The 19,952-nt window shown below is 43.1% G+C and overlaps 1 protein-coding gene across 1 annotated transcript in view; it reads right to left on the bottom strand.

Moving 5' to 3' along the window:
* Positions 1-18: 18 nt before the first annotated feature.
* LOC311040514 (rho GTPase-activating protein 6-like) overlaps positions 19-19,952 on the bottom strand; it is a 98,558-nt gene continuing 78,624 nt past the window's right edge. The window contains exons 8-14 of the mRNA XM_084050844.1: positions 16,171-16,321; positions 15,188-15,336; positions 9,795-9,974; positions 2,945-3,036; positions 2,058-2,326; positions 1,263-1,346; positions 19-771 (exon numbers count right to left, since the gene is read on the bottom strand). Of these exons, the coding sequence (XP_083906970.1) occupies positions 164-771; positions 1,263-1,346; positions 2,058-2,326; positions 2,945-3,036; positions 9,795-9,974; positions 15,188-15,336; positions 16,171-16,321 (1,533 nt within the window). The 3' untranslated portion in view covers positions 19-163. The remainder of the gene's footprint in view (positions 772-1,262; positions 1,347-2,057; positions 2,327-2,944; positions 3,037-9,794; positions 9,975-15,187; positions 15,337-16,170; positions 16,322-19,952) is intronic.

Raw genomic sequence — 19,952 nt, 5'->3', positions numbered from 1 at the left:
AGGACTGGAGTGATTGTCAAGGAGGAGTAGAGGTGGTTTCAGGGAGTCGATCATCATGGCTGATTGAATGATTAATTGACTCTCCTCTTCGTCACCCGACTTTTGTCTTGTCCACAAAATTGGAGAGTTGTAGCCGGGGGGATAGGGTTCCTTGTCCCGAGTTTCACACCAGCGTTTCCGGGAGAGTGTCGGCATTGTCCGAGGACAGCAGCTGCCATATCTGCCACCTGTCCCTCTGCCAGTCCTGCCACTCCGGGCTCGTGGGCGCCATGGAGCCCCCCTCCGTCGTCGAGTTATTCGTCCCGGGGGGCTGATGCCGAGGGGGGGGACACAGCACCGACGGCGAGGAGGGAGACTTGGCCAGTCGGTGGGGAACGTTATAAGGGGGAGGGAAGTTATTATTCGCCGCGGGTCCGCCGTGGTCGTTGGGGGCGCCGCTCGCCACCCCTTGCGGCGGCCTGGCGGCCGCGCCGAACACGTGCCGGCTATTACCGAGCGCTCCTCCCCCCGATTGGCCGCCGTCGGGGTACGACGACGACGACGGCGACGGCGCGAAATTAAGGTTGAGGCGCGCTTGTTGTTGTCCTCCGGCCTCTCCTCCGAGAGGGGTGGAGCACATCCGGGTCACGGGTGGGTGTGGCCTGTACTCGGAGACGCAGCCCAGCGCGGTCTGAGTCCGTCGCACCGGCGGCCTGGCGGCGTCGCCGTGGAGACCGTCGAGGCCCTCCTGCGAGCTGCGGGAGCTTCCATCAGACACGTTGCCATGGGAACCTGGACAAGGAGAGAAGCGTCGATTAATGCTGGATAATTGTTTCTTTTTAATTGAATCACAGGGAAAAGGGACGTAATTCATTCTATTAATGTGAGTTGGAAATGAAATGGCTTTTTATGAAGCAAAAAAAATATTAATTTATCATCAAGGTCAATTATAATAGAAGTATCTTCATCATCAAAAGTAATTATACTTTTCAATTTCAGTGGAAATTTCTAATTAAATGGCTTTTTTTGCAGCAAAAAAAAGAATTCATTTGTCATCAAGGTCAATTACAGTAAAAGTATCTTATCAAATGATGATTATAATTATACTCTTCAATGTGAGTGGAAATTTCTAATTAAATAGCCTTTTTTCTGCAGCAAAAAAAAGAGAAATTTATCACAAAATGCTTCCTATAATATACTATAGTACTATATTACTTGATCAATATGAACCAGTGCCTTGTGTGCACGCACGCACGCATTATACTTCAACACAAATCTTTTACCTGTGTATGATTGGTCCTTCAGTGCTGGTTTCAGGGTAGTGTGCCACGCCCCCCAAATGTTAGCATGCTCCTCTGATATGGTATCTGATGCAGACAAATACAACAGAGTTACACCATCTATCAGCACCAACCGTCATTATTATTATAGTAGTAGTAGTAGTGGTTTATTTCTATAATCTACAACAGTATACACAATGAGGGTCCCTAGCAAAATAGTTAACATAGCATCACAATCATTTTAACCACTTTATCCATTTATATGTTGGCTTTTCAAAAATAGCAGATCTAGCTTGTACATGTGCAAGCTTGTACATCTGCAATTTCTTCTTTTCTGGGTGTCCCTGGCAAAAACCTTTTGAGATGGGGGGTCCGAGGCCAAATGCATATCAATCTGACATGACAAAGTTTGAGAACCAGTGCACTAATCCAGTGGTTCTCAAACTTTTTCATGTCAAGGACCACCAAAATGGCCAAGGACCCCCATCTCAAAATATTTTGTTCTAGGGACCCCAGAAGCAAAGATTTGAGTTACAAATGTTCACTTTAAAAATATTTATATTCAAAGGTTTGCACAAATTATCACATTTAAAAAAAAATAGCAGATCTACAAGCTCATAGTGCGGCATGCCTTGTAGATCTGCTATTTTTGAATAGCCAAAGTATAAAAGGTTAAAGTGGTTGAAATTATTCTGATGCTATATTAACACATTTTTGCTGTGTGGACCCCTTGGAACCCCACCCCTCCCTGGGGGGCGCTAATCCATCAGTCTCCTCATGGTGGCGCACGGCTTTTACCTTTGGCGGCCCAGGCGTTGTGCCCGGCACCGGGCTGGCCCCGGCCGGCCCCCTGCCCCCCCACCACCGGGGGGCAGCACTGCTGCTCCGGGATGCGGAAGAGGCGCTCGCTCCCGGGGCTGTCCCCCGGCTCCGCCCTGCGCTCGCTCAGGACGGGGGAGTTGTTGTCGTAGGGCGACACCTCGCCGCTCGACACTTTGTTGGAGTCGCTGGACGAGCGGCGCTCGCTGACGGAGAAGGTCTCCTCCGACCTCATCAGCTCTGGACTCCTGGTGGAGGCAAGAGGGAGGGAACAGTCAATAAACAGAGTTGATTAATAGATCAATTAGGGCAGTGGTCCTCAAACTTTTTCATGTCAGGGACCCCCAAACTTATTAGGTTGCGGACCCCCATCTGAAAAATATGTTGTGGACCTCCAGAAGCAAAGATTTTAGTTAAATGTTTAAAAAAAAAAAAAAATTGCAAAAATTGCAGATGTACAAGCTCACTTAGTGCCGCGCTGTGAGCTTGTATATTTGCTATTTTTGAATAGGCAAAGTATAAATTATGGTTAAAGTGGTTAAAATGATTCAACGCTATATTAACCAATTTTTCTGGGGACCCCCTGGTACCCTCCCAGGGACCCCTGGGGGTATACCATATACTTAGTAAACTTGACCTTTGGCTCTGTACTTGGTCTGCTCCCCCCAACACCAAATCTGCAATTTTCGTCTACTGTTCCCCTCAGAATAGGGATGCTAGGGTTCAAGTGGTTGTTAAAAAAATATAATAATCCTATCACACAACGATTTGGCGGCCCCCCTAACCCCCTGTTGAAGACCCCTGGGTTTAGAGGTTAGGGAATGAGTGTCAAAGATGTGCGTTCGTGATGTGGGGCGGTGACTCACTGGGACGCTTTCCTCCTGAGCAGGTAATCCACCACGTCGGGGTCCGTCTCCAACAGGCTCATCAGCACCTCATTCTGCAGATCAGGAGGCACCTACACACCAGCACAGCACATGATATGCACAGACAATTACACCTTACCATTCACCAAAACATTACATCAAGTAGCGTGCATGCCTTTTAATGGAAAATACTCATCTGAAGATGTTTAGGAGGGATTTTTCTGTGCATACTTTCGTGGATCAAATCATTTTCTTAAAAAAATGTAAACAAGAGTAGTGAAAAAAGCAGGTCTACTGTGAGCTTGTAGATCTGCTATTTTCACTAGTTTGGGTCCCGGGCAAACGTCTAATTTCTCTTTTGGTTCTGGTTGGCTGCCAACTACACTATACCTCCAGCATTACGGGTCGGGTTGTCAGTCCAGATAGCTTTATGAAAAGCCAAAATGTGTGAAACGGTTTTGCTCTCTGTTTGGTAACACATGTCCTGGCTAACTCTAGCTAAGCTCATTTGAACTATGCAGTTGCTTCTACTCCAGTAGGCCCGCTGCAGACTAGTATAGTGCAAAAGTAATACAATTACACGCAACCCAAAGCAGACACACATTGCAATGGCTATGGACCCTACCATTGATGGTTCAAAAGTTTTACTTAAGTAAAAGTATCAATACCTTATTGTAGAAGTAGTCTGTTACCAGTTCAAGTTCGTTATTCAAAATTGACTTTGAAAATAGAATAAAAACGTAAAAATGGAAATACTACAAGTTAAAATACCTCAAAATTGTACTTAACGTACATTACTTGAGTAAATGTACTTAGTCACTTTCAACCACTGGACTCTACAGTACGCTGCCCCCCCATACTCCTCTTACTGTTGTACCCATTGTACTGTACCTGTTATCCATTACTAACCGCTAACCGGGCCAGGATGATTGGTCTCCCCACACCCAATGTCACAGAACTAAACAATACAGCCATTGCACGCACATTGCAACCTCAGGAGAACATCACACACCCACTCTCAATCTCCACCGTACCCTACTGTCCTGCAGGTACATGACACTGAGGTGTAGATACCGTACAGCCATACGTAGCTGCATTCAACAATAGGCCTCTGTAAACAGACCGGAGTGTGTACTAATGTCTGTCATTGTGTGTCGTCATTGTCGTAATGTTGTTGTACTGTTGTCTGACACTTAACTGTACAGTGTTAAGGAAAGGAATTTCCCCTTAGGGACAATACACTCTGAAGTCAACTGCTCTTAATCCCATTGTGATTATAGTGAGTGGACACTCATTCACCCCCCCATAAGCTTGATTTCATGGGTAACTATAGGGGGTTATGTTTTGAACTAGGGGGGGCTCTGCCCCTCCAACCCCCTGTAACGCGGTCTGTTTCCCCACTCATTCCTTCTTGTCTATCTCTGTCTCACACGTACTGTATGTATGCCACACGCATGCACGCACGACACACACACACACACACACACACACACCTCATTCACACCTTGCATTCCTGTGCGGTCTTTAAGTAACTCAATCCCTCTGGCGTTAGTGGACAATGGGCTGCATCTTACCCAACAGAAACAATGGAGATCCGCCAGGCTTATAGGAGAGAGAGAGAGAGAGCAAACATACAGTATAATGTTATGCAGACACGCGGGGAGACGAAGAACAAAGGAGTGTGTGTGTGTGTGTGTGTGTGTGTGTGTGTGTGTGTGTGTGTGTGTGTGTGTGTGTGTGTGTGTGTGTGTGTGTGTGTGTGTGTGTGTGTGTGTGTGTGTGAGTGTGAGTGAGAAAGAGAGGGGAGGTTTAAAGAGCATCGTGAGTAGGTACTAGTTATTAGCGATTTGCGGCCAAATGTGAGCCCCCCATCACAACAACAGTCCCAACTCCCACATCACAGGAAAAGCTTTTCAACCATTGCCAAGAAGAGGTCCACGCTTCCTTGTTCCTTTTGTCCTGATTTGACCACAAAACGTCAGTCCAGAAGATCGTCACTAAACTTCCTCCAAACGAGAGAAGAAAAAAAAAACTTCAACCTCAACTCTTCAAGTGAACTTCAGGGCACAATGGACCTAAATTTAGTGTTTGTTACAGTATTACGCGAAAGCACCACCTCCTCCGTAAGCAAGGGCAAACAACGCGTCAAGAATTTTAAGCAAATGGACTTTCAAAGATAATATCATCACATCCCTTCTGCCGCTGTTATTTCCTGACTGCTCAGAAACAAAAGGATTCGCTTTTCCTATTCTTCAGTACTTGGCCGTTTGTAAGTAAATAGGAAGTTTCTGTGGCCCTGATGTGTTATATTTACATACCAGGTTGTCCTTGTGATATGATTTTTTTAAAGTGACGTAACTGGTTGAATAAATATAAAGTAAAAAATGAAATTAAATAATCTAATCATGTGGATCTCAGGATCCAAGTGGAAAACGGCGGGGCTCACTCCGCACCAAGCCCACTGTACTTTAAATTCCTCTGCATTTCGTCTTGGCAAGTGTGCAAAATATGATCCAGATCAATATTTACTTCTCTCTCGATGGAGCGGAGAGCAAGCTGTGAGGGATCCCCCTCGCTCATATGTGAGCACAAGTACACGGTAAAATCCTCAGTGTTGATTATTACATCCATGTGTAACTCTGAGAGTGTACAAATGGAACCAAATGGACCCGCAAGGGTCCATTTGGTTACATTTATATCTTCTCAGAGTTAAATGAACTCTGAGGATTTGACTGTGAAGGCCTTTTGTTTCAGTACAGTTACTGTAGGTATGGTGAAAGAGTGCTATATGTTCTATATTCTAGCGGTTTGTCTAAATCGGTGTGTGCCTGGCACCCGACAATCATCCGTAAGCACAAGCGACGATAAATCCATAAAACACCCAACCATACACTAGGCCTGTCCCCGACTAAGGATTTGTATAGTCGAATCTGATTGGTGACAAATTGCCAATAGTTGACTGGCAGTCGACTAAGGACCCCCCCCCCACAACAAAAAAACAAATCTCAGTCAAATCATGCAAAAAATATGTTATGAGGAACATTCCATTTGGGCTGTAGGGGTGCTTAGTGTCTGATTTAGCATATACTATTGGTTTCTCCCAATAAATCATGATGTATATCCTATTTTGGGCAAACTATTAGTTAATTCATATAAAAGAACTAGGCCAATCTCTCAGTCGAATAATAAAAATATTTAAAAAAAAATATATATAATTTGACTAAGAGATTGGCAGTCGACTCAGACACCCCTCGACTAATTAGTCAACTATTAGACTACTAGAGGTCAGGCCTACCATACACACACACACACACACACACACACACACACACACACACACACACACACACACACACACACACACACACACACACACACACACACATTTCAGAAATCAATCAAGAGGTCACCGTGCGGATCACTGCTTCGTCAGTCGTTCTGTATTATGTAGGCCTCCGATCAAGGCCTCTTGACTGGCAAGTCGAGGTCGTTTCAGGTCTGAAATCTTACCCCGTAATGTTTTGTAATCTGCCACTGCAGTTCCTTGGGGGTGGACATTCCTGTACTAAGCCAATAACCACTTGTTCAACTTATAAAGGTGAATTGGAACAGTCGCTCCCACCCAAAGGCAGTTTTAACAACAAAGGGAAGGTATATACTGCATACATAAATCTATGTGCAATTAGCTGTATTGTTCGGCCCTCTTACGTAAACCTTCCAAAGGGTCTGAGTTTTGTTGGACGGTGCACAATTCTGCACCATAAACGGTTTAATAGCTTTGGTGGGAGGAGTACTCACATTTCTTACTTAAGTCAAAGCAGCAATTCAACAATGTTGAAATACTCTGTTACAAGTAAGAGTCCAGTGTTCAAAATTGACTTGGGTAAAAGTACAAAAAGTATTGGCATCAAAATACACTTAAAGTACCAAAAGTAAAAGTACTCGTTACGGAGAATTATCCCATTTCATACGTTTTCAAAATGTATGAACATCTTTTGTAAATAGCCAAAGTATAGGGCTGAATGTTATAATAATCTAAATCTACAAAGTAACTAGTGACTAAAAAATTCAAATGTAATGGAGTAAAAGTACAATATTTGCCTCTGAGATGTAGGGGCGTTGAAGTACAGTAAGTGGAGTTGAAAATACTCCGGTAAAGTAAAAGAAATACCTCAAAATTGTACTTAAGTAAAGTACTTGAGTAAATGTACTTCGTTATCACTGTTTAATAGCATATAAGCTTTAAGAATCTTTGGGCCTCCGCCCAAAACTTTACTGTGCTGGCCCGGTGTGACACTGTTGGCCGAGTACGACAGTTCAGGTGAAGTTCAAACCGTGTTGGCTGTTGGCTTTTCAAAAGGGTAATCTAAAGCAGGAGCACTGCTTGGCACCCAGACACACACACACACACACACACACACACACACACACACACACACACACACACACACACACACACACACACACACACACACACACACACACAGAGCTAAGTCCTGCCATCACCCCATTCCTCTTTTACACTGTTAACTTCATCACTGTCATCCCTCTCTCATTCTTCCTGTCTGGAGAGAGCCCTGTTGAACTTGGGCTAGAGCCTCAGGGGTTTGGATAAGATACCTTGGGCATGATATCTGGACCCGCAGGTCCAGGTTCAAGTCCAAGTTATTGAACATCATCTTTATCTGTTTGCTTCTGAGCTCCTTGAGTGAGAAATAATGGAAGTAGGGATTCCTTTCACTTCTCATTGTGTTTCGCATGCGGTATAAACTGATTGACTGTCTGCTAAGGCAGGTCTTTAAAACAATATATATATACTGTATTCAAAGATGTGCACACATTTTCACGATTTTTCAAAAATAGCAGATCTACAAGCTCGTAGCGCGGCACTCGGTGCCGCGCTATGAGCTTGTTTATCTGCTATTTTTGAATAGCCAAAGCGTAAAATGATGATTTTTAGCTCAAATCTAAAAATGACACAGATGCATTCCAGGTCTTAATGGGTCCTTATTTTTTTCAAATAAAACAAAACTAGGCGATTTTGTGAAATGTATCCATTATGTGAGCAAGAAGGGCCTGTCTGGGTTCAGTCTTCTTTAGACAGCAGGGGGGGGGTATTTTGTTTTACTGCACTGTGATAGGGGTCCCCAAGTTGTTTTGCCGGATTAACCTGAAATATAGCTTAGGAAATTCCTGCCAAGTGCCAACCCACCCATACAGTACAAACATAGAACAAGGTGTGTCTGTTTTATGGTGCTGATTGCAGATAACTGGATATAGGAAACCAAACCTATGTGGGTTCATAGTAAACTTCTACAGCAGTGGTTCCCAAACTGGGCGTCGGGACCCCCGGGGGGGTCCCCAAATGATACTGGTGGGTCCCCAGATGATTAGCTTAATAAATGTATCGGGGAACGGTTGCACGATTAGCAGCTGTGAGAGAAACCCATGCACCACTCTGTTTATACTCTCAAATACTGACTTTTGGGTGACTTGGCTAAGATGCATACGTATTTGTAGGTCAATTCACGCTGTGAACCAGTCAACAGTGCCACTGAGCTTCTTGGCGTTCTAGGCACGGCATAGTTTAATACCAAAACAAAAAGAAACAGAAGAGCTGGATAGAACTCACTATAAAGAATGGAATTAGGAGCCGTATTCAGAAGGTGGCGAGGGGCTTTGGTGCGAGAGGCTGGGTTTTGCAGACGAGACGCTGTGTTTGCACGGTTTACTGGATATGACGCGGTGTGTGTGCAGGGAGAAAAGAGGGGGGGAGGGAGGGAGGGTGGTGAAATGTTTTCAAAACATTGTGACAAGCCAAAAGTTGCTAACCGGCACTTTCATTTGCCTCGGTTACATTGTGAAGAAGCACTCACAGGCACTTCTGAAGTGGTTATTATGTGTGCTGTTTTGATTGGGTTCCAAATGCAATCTGCGTCGTTGTCGCGTAGCCTGTATTGTTTGTGTACAGCCCGAACACAAACAATAAGAAACTATATCCAGCTGCCATCGTTTATTTGTCCGCATAATATAGCGTGGCGCTTGCATGCATGCGCATACTTTGAATTGCTTTGCTTGTTTGCTTTAGGTATTAGTTTCAGCGGTGATATGGGAGTCTTGCTAATGTGGTTGCAGAGAGGCCTACTATATGCGTACGAACACATTGTCATCCACAGAGCCCCGTGTCCGGACCCCGCTCCCCCAGGAGCTTAAGTGTAATTTGAATCTCGTGTATGCGCACACGCACGCACGCTCGCACATTTGTATTACTATATTTGTGAGGACATTCACATTTTTGTGCAGCATTGAAAATATCAAGAAGAAGTACTCTGTTACAAGTAAAAGTCCGGAATTGAACATTTACTTGAGTAAAAGTACAAAAGTATTGGTATCAAAATGTACTTAAAGTACCGAAAGTAAAAGTACTAAAATGTTTGAAAATAGCAGATCTACAAGCTCACATTGTGAGCTTGTAGATTGCATATTTTCCGGTGCATTCGCGATACCGGCATGCAGCTAAGTATGAATGAGTCATAATTGCAGCAACCCCAACCGCTAAACGTCATAATCCTAACCCCAACCTGAAACCTTTTCCTAATCGTAAGCCCCGAATCTGCTTTTAACCACAAACAACCATTTATCTCTTGAGGACCAGGAAAATTGCTGTCAGTGTCTATTTCTCATATTATTCTATACTTGTGGGGATATTTGGGCCTCAGCGAGTTCTCTCTATCGGTCTAGGCACGTTGATATTCCCATAGACAGAAACTTGCCGTGCGTAGTAAAAAACAAAGGAAATGATTTCCCTAAAATGCACACACACACACACACACAGTGGTTCCCAGCTCACCATGAAGAGGGCGTGGTAGCTGGCGATCATCCTCTGCAGGACGGCGATGACGGCGGTGCTCTCTTCGGCGCGCGCAGAGCTCTGCACGCTGAACTCCTTGTCGGAGCTCTTCTGCTTGTGCAGCAGGTTGGGGCCGAAGATGGTGGCCAGGTTCAGAGACGTCATCTTGTTCCCAGTCATCTGCCCCGTTAAGCAAAAATAGTTTTTGTCATTCAAATGCATGTAAATACAAATACACTATAGGCCTCGTTTTCCTTCTGACATCGCAAAATAATGAGTTGCTGTCGGTGCAGAAACCTCTTATCTCTATTTTAACTTTTTTTTTTTTTTTGTAAATGAACTCCTTACTTGATTATACTACAGCGTCACACAAACGCATCAAAAGTAGCAGATCTGCAAGCTCGAAACGTGGTGCAAAGCAGCGTGTTTTCAGCTTGTAGATCTGCTTCTTTTGATATTTTTAAATTTGTTTCCACCCGACAGAGACGCATTATAAAGGAATATTGTTGCTGTTGAGTCAAAACCTTGTTACGTCGAATGTCGGAAACCGTTACTTTTCAGGGAATGGAAAAATTAACTGGTATTCCAATCAATCCAAGGCATTTATTATTTAGTCACAAGCACTTGTTAATAGTTTGTATTGTTTAAATATGTATAAAATCCACAGACACACACACACACACTGTTTCAAAACTAGAGAAAATACCAGATCTACAAGCTCACAAGTTTTGATCTGCTATTTTTGTAAAATTAGCATGACACTCTTGTATGGCAAAGTAGGGCATTAATTTACACACAAAAAAAAGTTAAATGGAGATACAAGGTGTCTGTCAGACAGCAACGATACATTCCTTTACAAAACAAGTACATTTAGGTGTGGAAACATTCCTTCAATAGATTAAATCATTCCAGTGGTCAATCCCTGCTAGCTGAGGTGAAAGCTAGAGTGGTCCAACAGGGGGCGCCATATAACAGATGCACTTTTATGGGGTCATGATGAAACAGTTCAGAAATTTTTCACTTGGAGGGTATTCAAGGGGTATCGATTCTATCTTGGCTATTGATTCTGGTGGCGGTGTAAACACGCAGTCCCAACACCTGCATCCATGAATCAATAGGCAAATATTTACCATTCCATTTTTACAAACAACTATGTTTCTCCTGCTAAATGCGACTGTGAAACTGCGGTAGACACAATCAATCCACATTGAGCTGTGCAAGTCTGCTACGTGAGCGTTTGTTGGTGTTTGTCCGTGTTTGAGAAGGCGTCGCACAGTCGCCATCTGCAAAGGAGACACTACATCACTTTTCCATGTCAAGGACCCTCAAATATTTAAAAAAAATAGATGTACAAGCTCGCAGCGCGGCACTTGAAGATCTGCTATTTTTCAATATCCAACATACAAATGGTTGAAGTGGATAAAATGATTGTGATTCTAGGTTAGCTACTTTTGCTGGGGACCCACCCTGGAACCCCCTCAAGGACCTCTGGAGGTCCCCGGACCCCACTTTGAGAACCAAAGCACTAGATCACTGTGTTTCTGGTTGGATTACATGCAGAGACTCCTCTCTCCTCTTATTCCTGTCTTTCCCTTTTAACTTCTTTGGTCTCTCTTCTTTCAGCTCCCTTCTCCATTATTCTCCCCTCTCTCTCTCTCTCTCTCTCTCTCTCTCTCTCTCTCTCTCTCTCTCTCTCTCTCTCTCTCTCTCTCTCTCTCTCTCTTCACCCCTTTCTCCTCCTGCACCTGTATTTCACACCTCTAATGAGAAAAGAACAACAGTATAGATATGCATATACTACGTTTTGTCTGCATTGGGAGTAACAAAACTTTATTATACAACTCTACATCTCCTGTCTTTCATTCCTCTCCTCTCCTCTCCTCTCCTCTCCTCTCCTCTCCTCTCCTCATTCCCTGGAGAGCGCCAGGAGCCACGAGCACCAGAGTGCTGATGTGCTTGTTCTCCGCCCGAGCGCAAAATGGACCGACTTCCTGCCCTGATCTCACATACAGATAGCAAGAGCTGCGTAGCCGCGTGGGAAAACAAGACACGCGCTGATATGCGCGTACACACACACACACACACACACGCCCGCTCGTAAGCAGTGGTGGAAAAAGCACTCTCATTTTTTACTTAAGTAAAAGTATCAATACTGCAATGTAGAAATACTCCGTTAGAAGTAAAAGTCCGGAGTTCAAAATTGACTTGCGTAAAAGTACAGAAGTATATGGTATCAAAATGCACTTAAAGTATCAAAAGTAGAAAGTACTCATTATGCAAACATGTCCCATTTCACAAGTTTTCAAGTGTATACAATGTATACAAATCTTTTGAAAATAGCCGATCTACAAGCTCACAATGCGTCGCATCGCGACGCATTGTGAGCTTGTAGATCGGCTATTTTCAAATGGCCAAAATGTATAGAGCTGAAGTGGGTAATGTATGTTTTGTAATAATAATCCACATCTACAAAGTAACTAGTATAACTAAAGTTGTTAAATATTTGTAGTGGAGTAAAAGTACAATATTTGCCTCTGAGATGTAGTGGAGTAGAAGTAAAAGTATTGACAATTGGAAATACTCCAGTAAAGTAAAAATGCCTCAAAAGTGTACTTAAGTACAGTACTTGAGTAACTTTACACCACTGCTCATAAGCGCGCATGCACGCAAGCACACATGCACGTACAGATTAGATATCAAAACAAATGTGCTCGCACATGCGAATGCACACACATTGTGTGAATGGGCATATATATGCCCATTCACACAATTACATGGTGTGCATGCACACACACGCACACGCACACGCACACGCACACGCACACACACACACACACACATGCAGTTAAAGTAGGAAAAGGGCTGGAGGGAGTGGGTGGGAACAGAACAGAACAGGGCAGAACACTGCGTTCTATTTAGCCATGCAGAAACGTTGGTCACACACATTATGGTGACCAATCACAAACTGCCCGTATTTACCCAACCAGCACACCACCACACCGCACTACATCACATTCTTGTACTGCGGTTATTATGTTTACTTCCGTGACACCTTTCTTTTGTGGCTTTATCTTATCGTTGTAAAACTAATGACATACGTGACCACTTTCAATCTGGCGTTTACAAACAGCAAGGGAAAAAAAGGGAAAATGGGGGGGTGGGATTCAAATGTTCCAAAAAAATGTATAAATCATTGTCAAGTTGTCAAAGGTTTCTTATTTTTGGAATATTTTTTTCCCCTCCCAAAATAATATTCCCAAAATAATATAATATATAATAATGATTGTCTTTATTGTCCCCTCAGGGATATTCATCTTTGGTCTATTCCAACAGAAAAACACATACCGGTAACCATATAGCACAGAACAACATAACACCAAGGCAATACATGAAGTCCCCAGTATATACAAAAATAACATCCTATCAGTGAGGCAAAAATTCTACTAAAACAAACTTTTGTCCCATTTTAAAGTTCTGTATCTTAGTCCAGATAGCATGAGTTCAAAGTGACAATGTAATACAGGTAATACTTGGATTACCCACGAGCTCTACAAGCTCGAAACCATCCCGTTGTGGGCTTATTAGATGAGCTATTTTCAGTATTCATCACACAATGAAGTATATAGGGGCTTATAAAGTGGTTAATCCCTGTAATGGTAGAAGCTGCAGCTTATACTGTAGTCCCTGGTTCCCGCTGTACTGTACTGTACTGTACCGTACATTTCAAGTAGTTCTTACGCAGTATTCTCCTCCAAAAGGCTGATTCAAAGTGAGTCCTACTGGATGTGATGATGTCAGACAGATCCTGGATCAGTGCGATTAAGACATTTCATAACAACCGCGGTCGGAGCCAAACCCTGATCCCTGTAAGCTCCGTGCTAATCCCCATCACAACCACCCCTTATAACACAAGTTAAGCAAAATGATACTATAGCTTATACACACTTCAGCGTGCGTGCGTGTGTGTGTGTGTGTGTGGGTTCCGATGTGGACAAACAAACATCTCGCAAGCTCACGTGTCGCGATGTGATGCTGTTTGAGCTTGTAGATGGGTTATTTTAGCTATTTTAGGAGGGTGTCAGGGGGTATCAGATATACAATATATCTGTCAGGGGGTAGGTTTTTTTTTTTTACATAAATCTTCACTTCTGGGAGTCCCTCTCACAAAACCTTTTCAGGGTCCACGGCCAAATACATATCAATTTGGGGGTCCTTGACATGAAAAAAGTTTGAGAACAACTGAGCTAGGGATATTTCCCGGGGGGAAAAAAATCACGTATACCTCTGGTTTGTGAACTCAGACTGGCATTAATTGCATCACCTATAAGTGCCCTGCTATGATTCGGAAGAGGCCAAATTCATCATATTACATTTCCAACCATGTCAGATCGTATAGCAGAAATCCTGTTAAATTCCGCAGTGCAGCTTTACAGTAAATCATTATCTCAATGTCACCCCTCATCTCTATAGTACCTAATCAGATTATTATTAACGACTCATACACAATCTCAGATAAGAGTAGAACTGTGTGATGTTTTTTAATGAGCACTTTGTTGCAGCAGGCCTACTCTTTGAGAACTCCTGTAATCCTGTCTATGACGGCAGACCTTAATCCTCACAATTTCTCATTTAGGCCATTTTCTTGGCTTGGAAGTGCATGAGGCTTTCCGTGCCATCGATTACAGAACAGCCCCGGGAGCTGATAAATGAAACCCACAACTCAGTCATTTCAGATATTTTTTCACACATTTTTTTAACATATTTTCTTAACCAAACCTTAACACATTGGGTGCCAGGTTTTTTTTAAAACAGAGTACACTGAGTGCCAGGATGTTTAACCATTTTTGAGGAGCCGAGATACAGGCTTTTGAAGTCATAAGTTAACCAGGAAGTGGATTGGAGTCTAAATCTTCGGAAAATGATATCTCCTGGTGCTGTGAAGGAAAAAAAATTGAGAAAAAAAAAAAAATGGAAAAAAAATTGGGTATATATACGGTTTTGGCACTCCACGCAACTATTCCCAAAACCGTATATACAGTATACGGTTTTGGCACCCAAGGTGTTGTTAATAAGAGATAGTATTCCGACTGTATGGGAATGACTTGATTAATTGAATACATAGGACCACAATGGAAACGAGCTCTCGAGGCTTTTTGTGTTATCCTTTTTAGCATCATTGTATAACTGTACCTCTGTACGTTTTGGAGCCTGTAGATCTGCTATTTTCGTCTAATGTTCCCCTCAGAATAGGGATGCTAGGGTGGTGTGGTTCATGTAAAAAAAGTTCCTATCACACAATGTTTTGGCGACCCCCCCCCCCCCTGTAGTAACTCTGAGGACCCCCTAGGGGTCCTGGACCCCCTGTTGAAGAACCCATGTGTGGTGGCGCTCACCTCCTGTCCGTCCTTGTCGTGCCGGTCGTGGGCGTGGTCGGCCACGGTGGACAGGAACTCCAGCAGGCGGTAGAGCGTGTCACTGTTGCATGCTGGGAGCAGGTAGATCAGCAGCTGGGTCACCGTCTGTTGCTCGTCCGGGTCCAGCACTGTCAACGACACAGACCCCATCAGAATGGGGGCACCTGTCTGTCTGTCTGTCTGTCTATATGTCTGTCTGTCTGTCTGTCTGTCTGTCTACGAAACCTGTGTCAAGTGCTTTAACCTCTTAACAAAAATAAAAATGTTTTAACCAAAAATATCACTTACCCAACCTTTAAAGGGATAGTTCACTCCCAAAATTACTTTTTTTCTATCGATTAGTCACCCCATGGAGACTTGAATTCATGGATATTTTTTTTGTTTTTGTCTCATACCAAGGACCCTAATGGAAACAAGACCGCAAGGACTTTTTTGGACGGACCTTTTAGACAGAGTATTATAAATGTAATTGTGCTGTTTCCATTTTTTGCCTAATAAAATATTCAATCAATCAATCAAAACATTCCTAAGCCAATGATTTGATGACCGGCAGGAGACACAAAGGAGACTCTTTACCCGAACTGCTGGCTACAGGTCCGCTGGTCATTAAATTATTGGCTTAGGAATGCGACAAAATCAAACAAATATCCATGAAATCAAGTCTCATTGGGGTGACTAATTGATAGAAAAAAAGTCATTTTGCAGATGAACTATCCTTTAGGTATTTCACCACGTGCTCAATATAGTATATAGTCTACTGCTGAAATCTTTCCAGTTTCGTATTTATGATGAGAAAGAGGGGACAGAGATGGCACAAAGCCAGAAACCTACAGTAGTAACCTAGTAGCAGTAGTAGTAGTGTGTGTGTGTGTGTGTGTGTGTGTGTGTGTGTGTGTGTGTGTGTGTGTGTGTGTGTGTGTGTGTGTGTGTGTGTGTGTGTGTGTGTGTGTGTGGACGCTCACTCATGGTGTTGATGAAGGGCGTGTAGAGCTCCTTGGTGAGCAGGGGGTCGGGCATGTCCCTGAGGAACTCCTTCAGGAGGGCGGCCACGTCGTGAACGCTGTGCTCCTCGTCCATCTGAACGTCCACCCCACGGTCAAACTCCTCACGCAGCTGGACCACAGAGAGAGAGAGGGAGAGAGAGAGAATAAATGAGAGAGGGAGAGGCAGAAATGGGGAGAAGGGTAGAGATGCTCTTTTCATAAAGATAATGACACAATGTTGAATACAGGGATTCTCAAAAGATTTCGTTTCAAGGGCCCCCCGTTTGATATGCATTAAGCCTACGGACCCTAATTTGTAACCCTTTTTTTTCTAAATCTCTGGGCCCCCGATCTACACTGTAAAATCCTCGGTGTTTATTTAACTCTGACAGTGTACAGATGGAAACAAATCGACCCGTGAGGGGGTTCATTTGGACTAGTTGCACCTATAGACCCTGGTTTAAATAACCCAGGCACACACCCACTACCTCAGCCTTTTCACCCTGCTTCTATTAATTGATTGAATACTTAGCGGTTTGCAAAAAAAAGCACAGGAAACTACAGTTCAATACAAGGTCTGCTAAGAGGATTTTAAACCCAAGAAAGCCTATGGCTTGTTTCCATTGGGGTCCTTTGTACTCAATTCATCAAAACATTTAATGACAGACAAATATACAATACTACAGCATGTTGCATCATGGGTACACGGCAACTCCAGGATTCTCATCCATCCTCTGATGTTTACGCAGCACTCATGTTCAACAATCGACGATTCTTATCTTTCATTCAAGTCGGCAGAACCATGCATTGTATAGCCCCCGCCGAAAAGGGGAATTCCCCTCAACGAGGGATTTATTTTCCTGCGTGTTTTGGTTGAGGTATTTTACCATTGATACGAGGCAAGCCAAACAAGACCCTGTATGTATGTGGCCACGAAACATCAGATAAAATCACTGCGTCAGCTTTATTTTTCACGTGGGAAGGGGACGAGGTTGTGTATGGCCAGCAGGAAGTCAGCCTGTGTGTGTGTGTGTGTGTGTATGTGCGTGCGTGCGTGTGTCAACCCAAGTGTGTGTGTGCGTGTGAGTTTTGATGATGTTGTTTTTTTCAAACACAGAGCCTGAAGGTTCGGAAGAGGAAGGCTTCATAGGCTTGTGACTGGGAGGTCGTCGGTTCAGGTTTTCTAACCCATTCAAACCGGGAACGCATCTGTGTAACCACTTAATCCATATTTGCACCGAGTGCCGCACCGAGTGCCGCACCGAGTGCCGCGCTATGAGCTTGAATATCTGCTATTTTTGAAAAATCGTGAAAATGTGTGCAAATCTTTGAATATACATATTTTTTAAAGCAAACATTTTGAACTCAAATCTTTGCTTCTGGGGGGTCCCTGGAACAAAATATTTTGAGATGGGGGTCCGTGGCCAAATACATATCATTTTGGAGGTCCTTGACATGAAAAAGTTTGAGAACCACTGATATAGAAACATATGTTTTTCAGAAAACTGTTAGGATTTAGAAGACATTTGTAGAATCCCCAGAAGCAAATATTTGAGTTACAAATGTTCGCTTTAAAAAGACATACATATTCAAAGATTTGCAAAGATTTTCAAGATTTAAAACAAAAATTGCAGATCATGAGTTTGTACATCTGCCATTTTTTTAACAGCCAAAGAAATCTAAAGATGACACAGATGCTTTCCCGGACTAAATGGGTTAACCCAGACCGCCTGGGAAAACCCGACTGAACAAAGTAAAATGTGTGGCGTTGTCCCCTCCTGTTCAAGTTGTGCCCTTGAGCAAGGCATGTGCTGAACCACAAGCTGCCTGACCGGACAGGAAGGGTTGAGCAATCCACTACATCTGCCAACATTATACTATAACATATGCTATGTTCACCCTATTCTAATTATCACTGTCGCTGTCGGGCAGAAACCTTGTAAACCTCCCATCTCCATATTTGAACTTTTTGTGTTTTTTCATAAATTAACGCCCTACTTGATCATACTACAGCGTCACACAAAAGCATCAAAAGCAGCAGATCTACAAGCTCGAAACGCGGCGTGAAGCTTGTAGGACTGCTGCTTTTGCTATTTTTGAATTTGAATCCTGAAAAGTAACATTTTTTATACTTTGTCGTATGACCGTGCCAAGCAAAAGTAGCTGGAAAAATAGACGGTCTACGAGCTCACAGCCGCATTGTGACCTTTTTTTTGCTATTTTAGAAACTGTGCACCTTTTTAATGACATGCCCAAAATATGGATGCCAGGTTGAAAGTGGTTAATATGTGTCTATGTGGGTTTTATAAATATTTAACCAATGTAAAGCATTAACATGAGCTTATGTGACTAAACAATAACTACATTGGGATCCATCGGTCATTTTGCAGCAGTGGCTCAGGAGGTAGAGCCTGGGAATTGTAAGGTTCCCCGATCCTGTCTGTTAGTGTTGAAGTGTCCTTGAGGAAGACACTGAACCCCAAAAAAAGCATGGGTTCCCGAGGCTACTGATCTTTGAATATATTTTTTAGTCAAATCTTTGCTTCGGGGGCGGGCGAGGGGGGCCCCTGGAACAGAATATTTTGAGAAATATTTTTGAATAGCCAAATAAATCTGAACATGACACAGATGCGTTCTTAATGGGGTAAAGTACCATTCGACATACTTTATGGTCGTTGCATCGACGATTCAGATGTGAAACGACGGTGTGAGGAAGTGCCTTCCTTGAATCACTGAACTACAGTATGTCATTGGTCATATTATTTGCCGGCTTAACTCCTTTCCAACAACAAGCGTAAAGCCGCCAGAACTTTCACCCTTCGTCCTACTTGGAATGTGGCCACGTTGCGTAATAGTAACATGTGAAGCATGTTGTTGATGTTGTTGTTTTGGCCTGCAGTCTCAGAGTACCAGGAATAGTAATACAGAGTCCCCAAGCAACAACCCCCTCATCAATGAAGAGGTCTTATGTTGGAATAGTAATACAGAGTCCCCAAGCAACAACCCCCTCGTCAATGAAGAGGTCTTATGTTGGCTAACGGCGTGCTCAGCCCCTCATTGTTGCACGCCACATCTCATTATCACGAGGGCCCTCGTCCCCCGTTCAAGAGCCTGCATGTGCCTTTCTTTTCTGCGGTGGAAAATAACTAAGTACATTTACTCAAGTGCTGCACTTCAGCTTTTAGGTACTTTGCTTGAGTCGTCAATACTTCAATACTAGGCAAATATTATACTTTTTACACCATTACAATTATTTGGAAACTTTGCTTAGCTAGTTAGACTTAGATTAGTGTAATTAATACAAAAAACATATTCTATACTTTCTAAAATATTCAAAAATAGCTGATCTACAAGCTCACAACACATTGTGACAAATGTGTCATTGTGACAAATCATCTTCAATATTTCTACATTGTGGTATTGCTACATTTAACCCATTAAGACCTGGCTGAGGCCGATTCTACAAATGTCTTCTAAATCCTAACAGTTTTCTGAAACACTGAAACACAACCAGTGGTTCTCAAACTTTTTCATGTCAAGGACCTCCAAAATTATATGTATTTGGGCCACGGACCCCCATCTCAAAATATTTAGTTCCAGGGACCCCCAGAAGCAAAGATTTGAGTTACAAATGTTCGCCTAAAAATATATATATATTCAAATTGTCATGATTTTTCAAAAATAGCAGATATACAAGCTCATAGCGCAGCACTCGGTGCCGCGCTATGAGCTTGTATATCTGCTATTTTTTGAATAGCCAA

This window comes from Gymnoscopelus microlampas (assembly GCF_963454915.1).
Source record: "Gymnoscopelus microlampas genome assembly, chromosome: 24".
Classification (NCBI taxonomy): Eukaryota; Metazoa; Chordata; class Actinopteri; order Myctophiformes; family Myctophidae; genus Gymnoscopelus; species Gymnoscopelus microlampas.
Note: the sequence above shows the minus strand (reverse complement) of the source record. Positions and strands in the feature narration are given on the sequence as shown.